The sequence below is a fragment of the Nicotiana tomentosiformis genome, chromosome 4 (genome assembly GCF_000390325.3).
Source record: "Nicotiana tomentosiformis chromosome 4, ASM39032v3, whole genome shotgun sequence".
In the NCBI taxonomy this organism is placed as follows: Eukaryota; Viridiplantae; Streptophyta; class Magnoliopsida; order Solanales; family Solanaceae; genus Nicotiana; species Nicotiana tomentosiformis.
In genome coordinates this window covers 101574222-101585564 of record NC_090815.1, presented here as the reverse complement: position 1 = coordinate 101585564, position 11343 = coordinate 101574222, and the positions used below count along the sequence as shown (strand labels likewise).

Genomic DNA, 11343 nt, shown 5'->3' with positions numbered 1-11343 from the left:
CGTTGAACTAATAATTTAGTGAATTCGAGAGACTCACTTGAACCTTAGAAGTGAATCTACTAGATATAATTCCCGAACAAGTATCTTGCACATATCCAATCAACCCCTATTTTCTCCCCTTGATATCTTCTTGCTTACTCTTTTGCATTTGTCATTAGACAATAGTTAGACTTTTAGTTAATATTAGTTTTAATTCACACAAATCTAAATTGTTGATCATCGTGAATAGCAATAAAGTTATAAACTACGAAAATACTGTTTAACTCCAATCCTTGTGGATACGATATTCTCTATACTATATTCGACTAGCGAGCATAATTTTGTGTTGTGTTTTTAGCTCGTCAAATTTTGGCGTCGTTGCCGGGGATTGGCAATCAATAAAGTTGGAAATAGTTTGTAGTGCTAATTCAGGAATTGGTTAGATTGGTGCATGTCCCGATCTTCTGGGAAGGAATTGCTAACATACGAGCAGGAAATTGAAAAGCAACTGCGACAGCTGAGGAAAGTAATAAATCTCCCCGCGAATACAGAGAAGGTTGGGCAATCCTCAACCAAAGAAGTTATGGTGGGATATGAGGATAAGGTTGATTTGGCTACAAGAGAGGCAGCCCAGCAAAGAGAAAAAGTTGCACGAGATGCGGAGGAGACAGCTCTTGAAATGCACAACTTGTCTTCGAGGAGGAGAGGGCTCGAAGAATGGCTCAGAATCGACCTATGGGTGCAGACCAATTTGGAAATATAGCTTTCGGTGCTGGGAGACAACTTGGTGATTATGCTAGACCAGTCTACAACCAAGTCTTATCGAGTGTGAAACCACCTACTGTTGCAGCAAACAATTTTGAGTTAAAGCAGGGGTTACTTCAAACCCTCCAAAACAGTTGTGCCTTTAGAGAAAAGATGAACGAAGATCCAAACAATTATCTGATGGACTTCGAGGAGATTATGAACACCTTCCAATATAATGGTGTGTCACAAGATGCAGTTTACTTAAGGGCATTCCCCTTCACTCTCAAAGACAATTCAAAGCACTGGCTCCGAAGCTTGCCTCATGGATCAATTAGAATATGGGAGAAGATGACAAAAAAAATTCTTACTAAATATTTCTCCTCAGCTAAAACGGGCAAGTTTAGAAAAGAAATCCATAATTTCTATCAGAATGAGACTGAAACTGTGTTTGAAGCGTGGGAGAGGTTTAAGGAGATAGTGCGAAAATGTCAACATAGTGGAATAGAATTCTGGATGCAACTCCACGACTTTTGGTATGGATTGATACCGACCTCACGGAGAACATTGAGTAATGCAGCTGGATGTCACGGGCCCAAATCCTTACATTGGGTAGCGGCACCTGCTCACTCGTGCGGCGCCTGCAGTTCCCCTTGCTGCAAGCCAGCCTTCTTCCTATCCCAAGATTTTCAAGCACGATCCGGTGCCTGTTGGTGGGACTCGCCCGCAGGCTCGCCCTAACTTGTGCCGCCCGTAAGATGCCTAGGCCCTTGGCCCTAGACATGTCGTGGCGCTTCATCTTAGGATCACAATCCATGCGCGCCCTGGGGGATTGGCTTAGGACATGCCTTGTCCTTAGCCCAAGATTGAGCATAGCTCCCGCGTGCACAGCCCAATCCTCAAGCTTGACACTCGCCTAGTACATCCGCGACTAGCTCGTGCCTCGCCCGAGTACGGAAACCTTTAGCCCTTGGCCATTGTCAAGCGCCTCTTTCGTGCCATGCCCATACATAGCCCTCTTGCAGCACACTTCCATTCGGAAGTAGTGCAGTGTCGCCCACACCTGCACCTTTAGGCCAACGGACCCTTGCTTGCATGGTTGAACCAAAGTCATACTCACAAGTCGACACATGATGCCCCTATGACAGGTGCGCCAAGTATCCAATCGGCACGGAGGTCTCGTTCTAACATTCGGTAGCCCGCGGGGCTGGCCGTTCCACACATCGAGCCTCCAGCACCGCTTTGATGCCCAATGCAGGCTCGAAGGCATTGCGCCGCCCATAGAGTTTCCCTAACTCGTATGGGTGCCTTCGACACTCCTTTTGAGTCATCTAGGCAGGCCCTTGAGGTTGCCCCCAAGGTAGCTCGTTCTATACGGCTCGGTGGCAGCACGCATGGGGGAGGCAGGTCGGAGCTTTCATCACCTATACCCCCCTTATATATGCTTAAAATTAAAAAGCCCAAGTTGCCCGAGTAGACTGCTCTACGTCAGACCATCAGAAGAACCTTTTCTCACCAGTTCTTGGCCAAAATCACAACTCCAAAATGCGAGTTGTGACATCCTCCCACACTCATAATGTCATCGTCCCCGATGACACATCATGGCTTAAGACATCCCGGAGTCTGCCTCCTCAGGTATGCCCATTCAAGCTCCCTTTGTCTTGTGGGTTAGACTTCCTCGAAGTCCTTTCTCAAAAGGAGTCATGCCCCATGCACTTCTCCCCCAGGTATCTTCCAAGCGTGCCTCTGCACTTCATCGCCTTTCGATGTTCACTTGGAAAGTGCCTCCGCACTTGCACCTTCTGGTGTCTAACTTTGTGATTGACCCACACTAGTCAATCACACCATGACCCTCACGGCCTTCATCTTCGTCTGAAGCTTTCCTTCATAGGTTAGCACATTAATGTGCTCTTTTGACGTCGCTCCCATAGCCTTTCGCTCCCGTAGCCTTAAGATGCCCTCTTTGGCATGGCTCCCATAGCCTTTCGCTCCCGTAGCATTAAGATGCCCTCTTGGCATAGCTCACGTAGCATTCCGCTCCTGTAGCTTTCCTTGCTCTCACTACCTTGAAGATGTGTTCGCTTCCAGACCCACGACTTCGCCCATATGCCTCTTGCATAGGCGGGATCCTCCCACACTCAATGTGGAGGATACATCTTATCTTTGTCATCCCACTTGGCATTCGGCCAGCACTTGGGACGACCTTTGGTGAGTATTACATTCCCAAAGTCATAGTATCGCCGCATTTCCGAACAAAGCTCTTTGTTTTCCAGTTGTCACTTCCTCAGCAAGTAGCCAATGCTCCTAGTAGTAGTTCAATACTCGCCCTATAGACAGGCGCCCTCTTGGCCCTGCTAGCACGGCTTCCCGGTTCGATGTGCCTCGCACTTGGACACTCTCGATCACCGATCATTCGACATACCCCTTTCCAGAATGATGACACCTTCTAACTTAGAAACTCGCCCCATTTCGAAGCTTCGCTATACCCTCGAATCCATTTCCTCACCTTGGCAATGCCCTCAGGCAACCCAAAGTCTTCTCCCGAAGGAAAGACACTCAACATGATGCGTTGCACGCATACTTGGCAAGATCTCCGCTATGATCATGCCCAAGTTTATAGTCCATGGCTCCCACTCTTCGCAATATGATTGCATGACCTGGAAAACATGGCTTTCTCTTAGCCATCCGACTCATCGTCATATCACCTCATTCAGTAGCGACCTAGACTTCGAAAGACAATGGAATCACCCATCCCTTTCGTCGACCATCAGTATCGGGTTCTTGATCTTTGGTGGTATATGAACATCAATCTCTACTTTGACGTAATCTCGGCACTGACATCCAAAATGCACTCGCCATATCCACCCTTTGCCTTGACGTTGTGCCATGGCATAGTATGGCCTTAATCAGCTCTGATACCAAGTGTCACGGGCCCAAATCCTTACATTGGGTAGCGGCACCTGCTCGCCCGTGCGGCGCCTGCAGTTCCCCTCGCTGTAGGCCAGCCTTCTTCCTATCCCAGGATTTCCAAGCACGATCCTGTGCCTGTTGGTGGGACTCGCCCGCAGGCTCGCCCCAACTTGTGCCGCCCGTAAGATGCCTAGGCCCTTGGCCCTAGACATGTCGTGGCGCTTCATCTTAGGATCACAATCCATGCGCGCCCTGGGGGATTGGCTTAGTACATGCCTTGTCCTTAGCCCAAGACTGAGCATCCCTCCCGTGTGCACAGCCCAATCCTCAAGCTTGACACTCGCTTAGTGCATACGCGACTAGCTCATGCCTCGCCCGAGTAAGGCAACCTTTAGCCCTTGGCCATTATCATGCGCCTCTTTCGTGCCATGCCCATACATAGCCCTCTTGCAGCACGCTTCCATTCCGAAGTAGTGCAGTGTCGCCCACACCTGCACCTTTAGGCCAACAGACCCTTGCTTGCATGGTTGAACCAAAGCCATGCTCACAAGTCGACACGTGATGCCCCTATGACAGGTGCGTCAAGTATCCAATCGGCACGGAGGTCTCGTTCCAACATTCGGCATCCCGCGGGGCTGGCCGTTCCACACATCGAGCCTCCAACACCACTTTGATGCCCAATGCAGGCCCGAAGGCGTTGCGCCACCCATAGAGTTTTCCTAACTCGTATGGGTGCCTTCGACACTCCTTTTGAGTCATCTAGGCAGGCCCTTGAGGTTTCCCCCAAGGTAGCTCGTTCTATACGGCTCGGTGGTAGCATGCATGGGGGAGGCAGGTCGGAGCTTTCATCACCTATACCCCCCTTATATATGCTCAAAATTAAAAAGCCCAAGTTGCCCGAGTAGACTGCTCTACGTCAGACCATCAGAAGGACATTTTCTCACCAGTTCTTGGCCGAAATCACAACTCCAAAATGCGAGTTGTGACATGGAGGCCCGTTGATGAAAAAGACTCTAGAGGAGATAGTTACAATTCTAGATGAGTTGTCTGAGGATGCAAATCAGTGGCCCTCTGAAGTTGCTGAAAGAAGAAGAACAACTGGTGTTCACCAAGTTGACGCGAACACATTTATGCAGGTACAGCTTGATGCCATGACAAAGGAAATAAGGAAGGTAACCTTAGCTTCAATATATAATGAGCCTCATGCAGCATGTGACATATGTGGAAGAGGACATCCTACTCATGAGTGTCAAGCTTCAATGGAGGAAGTTAATGTTGTGGGTAATTACAACTTCAATGCAATGCAATAGGCCAAAAGCACCCCGATTTTTCATGGAGTTCACCTGGGGGTACAGCAAATGCATGGCAACAAAATAACTCGAGATTTCAAGGACCTCCTGGTTTTGGGAATCAGCCGAGGCCGCAATTTCAGCCTCAACAGCCAATTCAGTATGGGTTAGAAGATCTTATGAAGTCATTTATTGTCAAGACTGATGAAAGATTAGATGCTTATGGGGCAGCTATCAAGGAACTTGGGACAGATTTGCATAACTTGGAGAGACAAATGGGATAAATTGCAACTATAATATCTGAGAGAATCCCAGGTACTCTGTCAGCTGGTAATGAAAAGAATCCAAAAGAAATGGTAAATGTTGTGACCTTGATGAGCGGACAAGTATTGAAAGATCCCACTCCAATTTACAAAGAAGTTGTGATTGAAAAAGAAAGTGGGAAGGTGCTAAAAATTGAAGATGATAAAAAGACTGAGAAGAAAAAAGGCAAGAAGGGAGTAGAGAAAAAGAAGGAGGAAACTTCAAGAAGGGAGGAATCTGATGATGTGAGAAAGCACATGCCTGCTCTACCTTTTCCCCAAAAGCTCTATAGAGAAAAGCTGGACAAAAAGTTTGAGAAATTTTTAGATATGCTGAGATAGGTTAATGTAAACTTGCCATTCACTGAAGTTCTCTCAGTTATGCAAAGTTCTTGAAAGAGATCCTCACAAAGAAGAGAAATATATAAGAGACCAAGGTGGTAAAGCTCATAGAGCATTGCAGTGATATCTTGAAAAACAAACTCCCACAAAAGTGTGGAGATCCAGGGAGTTTTACAACACCTTGCTCTTTAGGCACTCTTAACTTTGATAAATCTTTATGTGATTCTGGCGCCTCAATTAATCTAATGCCTTTGTCTATTTACAGGAAGCTGGAGAATGAAATTGGAGAGATAAGGTCAGTACCAATATCCTTGTAGTTGGCCGACCAAACAACGATAATACCCGAGGGAATAGTAGAAGATGTCTTAGTGCGGGTATATAAGTTCATATTTCCTGTAGATTTCATAGTGGTGAATATGGAGGAGAATAAGGAGATACCCCTAATCTTAGGAAGACCATTTTTAGAAACGGGTAGAGCTATATTGGATATACATGATAGAAAACTCATGCTTAGAGTGGGTGAGGAGACGGTGACATTTGAAATGAATGTAGCAACTGGGGTGAAAAAGGAGAAGTCAGCTGCAAGTGTTGAGTGGAAGGTGAAGAGTTCAAAAGAGACGGCTCTAGTGATTGAGAAAGATAAGTGTGGCTTGTACAAAAAGAAGGTTGATAAGAAGTTGTATGCGTGGATGTGTGCACTAGTTCGGGAGCAGGGAATGGAGCCCGACTTTGACTCAGACCCCGACTAGAGATTCAGGGAAGTTTCCTCTACTTTTGCTTTTAAATTGTGTGTTATGGGGACATGCCACAACTTAAAGTGTGGGGTGGGGATATTTGTATGTTGTATGTATATGTGCTAGTTTTAGTTTTGTGCTTTTAAGTAGTTAGAGTGAGAAAAAGTTGGAAAAACAAAACCATAAAAATTTTAAAGCTGTCGACTTTTCCCGACGATGGATATCATTCGACGGGTTTCTTGAGGGAAGTAAGTCGAAAGAAAAATACAAAAAGATTTTCTTTTGTTAGGTAGTGTAATAATTTCCTCTTGATTTTTCTTTGTGTCGCGGTTCTTTTCCAAGAGTTTTGTTTGAACCAAGTGTAGTTAGATTTTTTATTTTTTTTAGTAGTAGATATGATGTGAATTGAAGCAATATCTCTTGACTTTGTTAGGCCTTGAGAATAGTGAGTGCTTTAGTTGTGATGTTTAGGCTCAGTTATTGACTCTTGCATAAGTAACTTAAATTGAATGATCTTAGCTCTGCTTAACTGATTTGACTAAAGTGTCGTGATAATCCAATCTTGAGTGAGTTATGTGCCATGTGTGCGTGAGGTTTCGTGTCATTCTGCGCATTGCATTTGATGTATAGAAATTTCCACGTGTGTTTGCAAAGCGAAATAGTAGTTTAATTTAGTCTTGGAAGTGATATAGGCATTTCTTTGTTGAACTAGTTATATGTTATTACCCACCTAATTGTTATGTATCATAGTTAACCCTTTTGAGCCTATAATCATATTCCTTTGGCAAACACATTACAAGCCTTACCCATTTGTTTGAATTGACCATCTATTTGAACCTTAGACCTCTCATGAGCACTTGAATTGTTATGAACTTTGTAAAAGTTGAAGTGTGGGGTGGTTAGTTTAGCTTTTGAGTGGAACTATTGAAATAGAAAAAAAGGTGCAATGTTTTGAAAAATTAAGAGCCACTTGAATTGGAAAAGAAAAAAAATAGTTGTATTGTTGTGCAAAATATTCATTGATAAGTGGTAACTCTTGATGTAATTGTGCTTAAAGCAGTGGGAGTTAATGTATAATGATGTTAAGGTGGAGTTATGGTTTGACATAAGTGTGGGGGTTTTAAAGGTACGTGTATGTATTAAAGTACTTAGGGAGATATAGTCACTCTTATATCTAAATGTATCCTACCCGTCCCGCGGTCTACATTACAACCAATTAAAGTCCTACTTGATCCTTGATTGAATGAGCTCAATTAGTAGAGTAGTACATTACGGGCAAACTTATAGTTTATTTTTTGTGGCATATGAATGTTATTTCTAAGAGTGAGTTAATTCTTTCTATCTTGAGTTCCTAATTGTTCTTAATTTTTATTGTGTCTGGAACTACTCTCTTTTGTTGTGTGAGGGCACTTGATTCATGAAGGAAAGGTAATATCGTTGACCTCTATATTAGAGTAAGTAAGTAAGTTGTGAATAATGTGTGGTGCTTGTGAGTCAATTCTTGAGGTGAAGATGTTACACTATTGTGCTTAGTCTATTTTAAATATTCTTGGTATGATGAGTTATGAGAGTTGTTTAAAAAGGCTGTGTCATTATGAAGTGTAGTTTGATTATTCGAGGACGAGCAATAGTTTAAGTGTGGGGTGTTGATGGTAGGCTATAATCTCATATTTTAGTCGATTATTACACTCTAATTTACTGTACTTTAATTAAGTTGGAGCTTTAATCGCTAGTGTTTTGCACTAATTGTGTGTTTTATGCCTTGTAGGAGTAATTCCGATCTATGTAGATGTTATGGAATGAATTCAAGCTATTTGGGAGCTTTGAAGTCTGAGTAAAAGCTCAAGGATTAAGTCGGGATCGTGTTCGGGGATCAACGGATGATAGTGCATTTTAAGAACGAAACGAAGAATCGAGCAGGCATCTTGTGCATTATCCAGTAAAATGCACATAACTGTTCGCTCAGAACTCTGTTTAGGCTCCACAATATATCATTGGAAAGTTGTTTAAAAGGGCTACAACTTTCATGTTTTACATTTTTCCAAATTCATAACATAACGCCATCCACATGCGCGTCCTAGCACTGGTCGTGCATTGGGCGCGCACTGGAGGCAGAACAGGGTGAAAAATGCACGACCAAGTGCGCGAGCACACTTCCAGTTGCGCGGCCGTACACGTCCTATCCGGAAAAAGTGTCCTATTTCGCGTAGGAGAAGGTGTATTTGTTTGGTCCCAACCCTACTTGGTATATATACATGGAAAAACGGTATTTTGAAGACTTTTGATATAATTTAGACCTAAGGAAACTAAGGAGAAGAGGGAGAAACAAGAGCACAAGGATTTCACCATTCATCCTCACTCAAGACAAGGGTTTAGATGTTTTATATTTTTCTTTGACTTAAACTTAATTGTGATGAATTTCTCCATATCCATGGAGTAATTCTTCTTTAGGGATTGATGGATTTGGTGTTTTGAGAATTGTTTGTGGATATTAACTCTTGTTTTATGTATTGAATAGTTTTGGGTGTTTTCATTGTTGCATATATATTTACATGTTTATGTATTCGAAAGAGGCATAATTTGTGATGTTTTGCATTATCTTGTTGGGTGAATTCGTTGATTCTTCTTAGTAATCGAAAGAGGCTAGTTGAATTATTTTTTAGACCTAGTTAGGAGGATAATCGAAAGAGGTTCTCCTAAAGACTAATCCACTACGAATTCTTGCATATATTCACTGAGCTTAACTTATTTTATATTGTGAGGTTGAGACTTAATCGAGAGAGGAGTTTCTACTGACCGTTTGAACTAATAAAAGAGTGAATTCGAGAGACTCACTTGAACCTTAGAAGTGAATCAACTAGAGTTAATTATCAAAGAAGTATCTTGCACCTATCCAATCAACCCCTATTTTTTTCCCTTGATATCTTCTTGCTTAATCTTGTTGCAATTATCATTAGCCAATAGTTAGACTTTTAGTTATTTTTAATTTTAATTTACACAAATCTAAATTGTTGATCATCTTGGATAGCAATTAAACTAGAAGCTACGAAAACACTGTTTAAATTCAATCTCTGTGAATACGATATTTTTTATATTATATTCGACTAGTGAGCATAATTTTGTGTTGTATACTTAGCTCGTCATACATAAACTTGGAATTGTGAAACTGGCTTACTTGTAAAGTATGGTTAATTTCGACAAACTATATGTGTATTATACTATTTATACGACAAATCAAGAAATAGACATTTTTGGCAGGAGTTTCGGGAATAGACTAACTAGCTTACGATGAATTTTCTAGCAGAGTAATGCATTCCCTGAGATGCTCTCCTTTGATTATCTCCCATACGAATACTCCAAAGCTATAGACATCACACGTTTGTGTAACCTTCATTGTAAATGCAAGCTCTGAAACAATACAATTTCATGAAATTTTAAGAAACAATGTAGAGTGTGTGTCTATACTTTGTGATGATTTAAAAGAAAAGGATAAAAATTTAGACCTTACCAGGTGCAACATAGCCATAAGTGCCTGCAAGCGCAGTGCAATTGGATGAGTATGGCATGAGAAGCTTAGCTATGCAGAAATCTAAAACACGAGCTTCATACTCGGAATCAAGCAAAACATTACTGCTTGATATGTCTCAAGGAACAATCGATGGTGAGCAATCCTGGTCGATATAAGATAAAGCAAAGGCAACACCTTTGATGATATTCACCCTTTTAAGCCAATCCAAATTCTTGGACTCAACTTCTATTGAATTCAGCTATCCAATGAGCTCTGCCATGGTGATTAAGCTAAATTGCTCTGTTAGCTGGAGAAGAATGAGGTCCTAGAGAATGAATCTTAGGGAATATTCTAGAAGAGGAGAGATTGTAATATTTCATTCCAAGTGTAAAATGCATTTGTACATGTGTATATATAATGTGTGAAGACTAATCTATCAAACTGTAGTTAGTACTAAAACTAACTCTAGTATAGTGTAAGTTAGTTATAACTAATAAAGCTAACCACCACTAGCACTACTAATCTCAACACTCTCCCTTAAGCTGGAGGGTAAGAACAAGTTTTCAACCCCCAGCTTGCTAAGCAAAAACATAATGTTGTGCCTTTCCAAGACCCTTAGTGAGGATATCTGCCAATTGTGCTTTGGTGTTGATGTGATGAGTCTTAATAAGACCCTGCTGTAGCTTCTCCCTCACAAAGTGGCAATCAATGTCAAAGTGTTTTGTTCGTTCGTGAAAGATAGAATTTGCAGCTATTTGAATAGCTGCTTTGTTGTCACAGTGCATGAAAATAGGTAGCTAAACTGTAACTCCCAGCTCTTGGAATAGCCCAACCAGCCATGACAGTTCTGCAACAGTGGAGGCCATACTCCTAAACTCTACTTCTGTTGAACTCCTGGAAATTATGTTGTGCTTCTTAGACTTCCAAGAAACTAAAGAGTTTCCAAACTTAACGAGGTAACATGTGACCGATTTTCTAGACTGTGGACATGTTGCCCAATCAGAGTTACAGTATGCAACCAAGTTGTTAGACCCCTCTGAAGACATCAACAGTCCCAATCCTGGTGCATTCTTTACATACTTGATCACCCTTAAGGCTGCATCCATATGAGATCTCTTTGGCTTATGCATGAATTGACTTAGAACTTATACCACAAAAGCTATATCAGGCCTAATCATGGTCAGATATAGCAGCCTTCCTACTAACTTTTGGTAAGGTTCATAATTACCCAGAATGTTGTCATCTGCACTTGTGCACACTACAGCTTCATCAAATTCTGTTGTTATCAGCCTTTGATTGCACTCTAATGGGGGTAGATACTGGCTTAGCTCCCCCTAGCCCAGAGTCAGCAATCAAATCAAGGGCATATTTTCTTTGGTTTATCAAGATACCATCATGCTCCGAGCAAATTCTATGCCCAGAAAGAACCTGAGCTCCCCTAAATTGTCCATCTTGAAATTCTTCTAAAGGTTGGCTCTAGCAGTCTGAATCAACATTGCATCATTGCCAGTGACCAAAAGGTCATCTACATAGAC

At 42.2% G+C, this 11343-nt stretch overlaps 1 protein-coding gene and 1 non-coding gene across 2 annotated transcripts; one reads left to right on the top strand and one right to left on the bottom strand.

The window, feature by feature from the left end:
* Positions 1-696: 696 nt before the first annotated feature.
* Positions 697-5206, top strand: LOC138910246 (uncharacterized). Its single transcript, XM_070201473.1, has 3 exons — positions 697-1203; positions 4770-4914; positions 4989-5206. Exons 1-3 carry the CDS (start codon positions 697-699, stop codon positions 5204-5206), a joined length of 870 nt encoding a protein of 289 aa, XP_070057574.1.
* LOC117277958 (small nucleolar RNA R71) lies at positions 1123-1229 on the bottom strand. The gene has a single exon (XR_004508275.1). It is a non-coding gene; the product is annotated as a small nucleolar RNA R71 (small nucleolar RNA).
* Positions 5207-11343: the final 6137 nt, after the last annotated feature.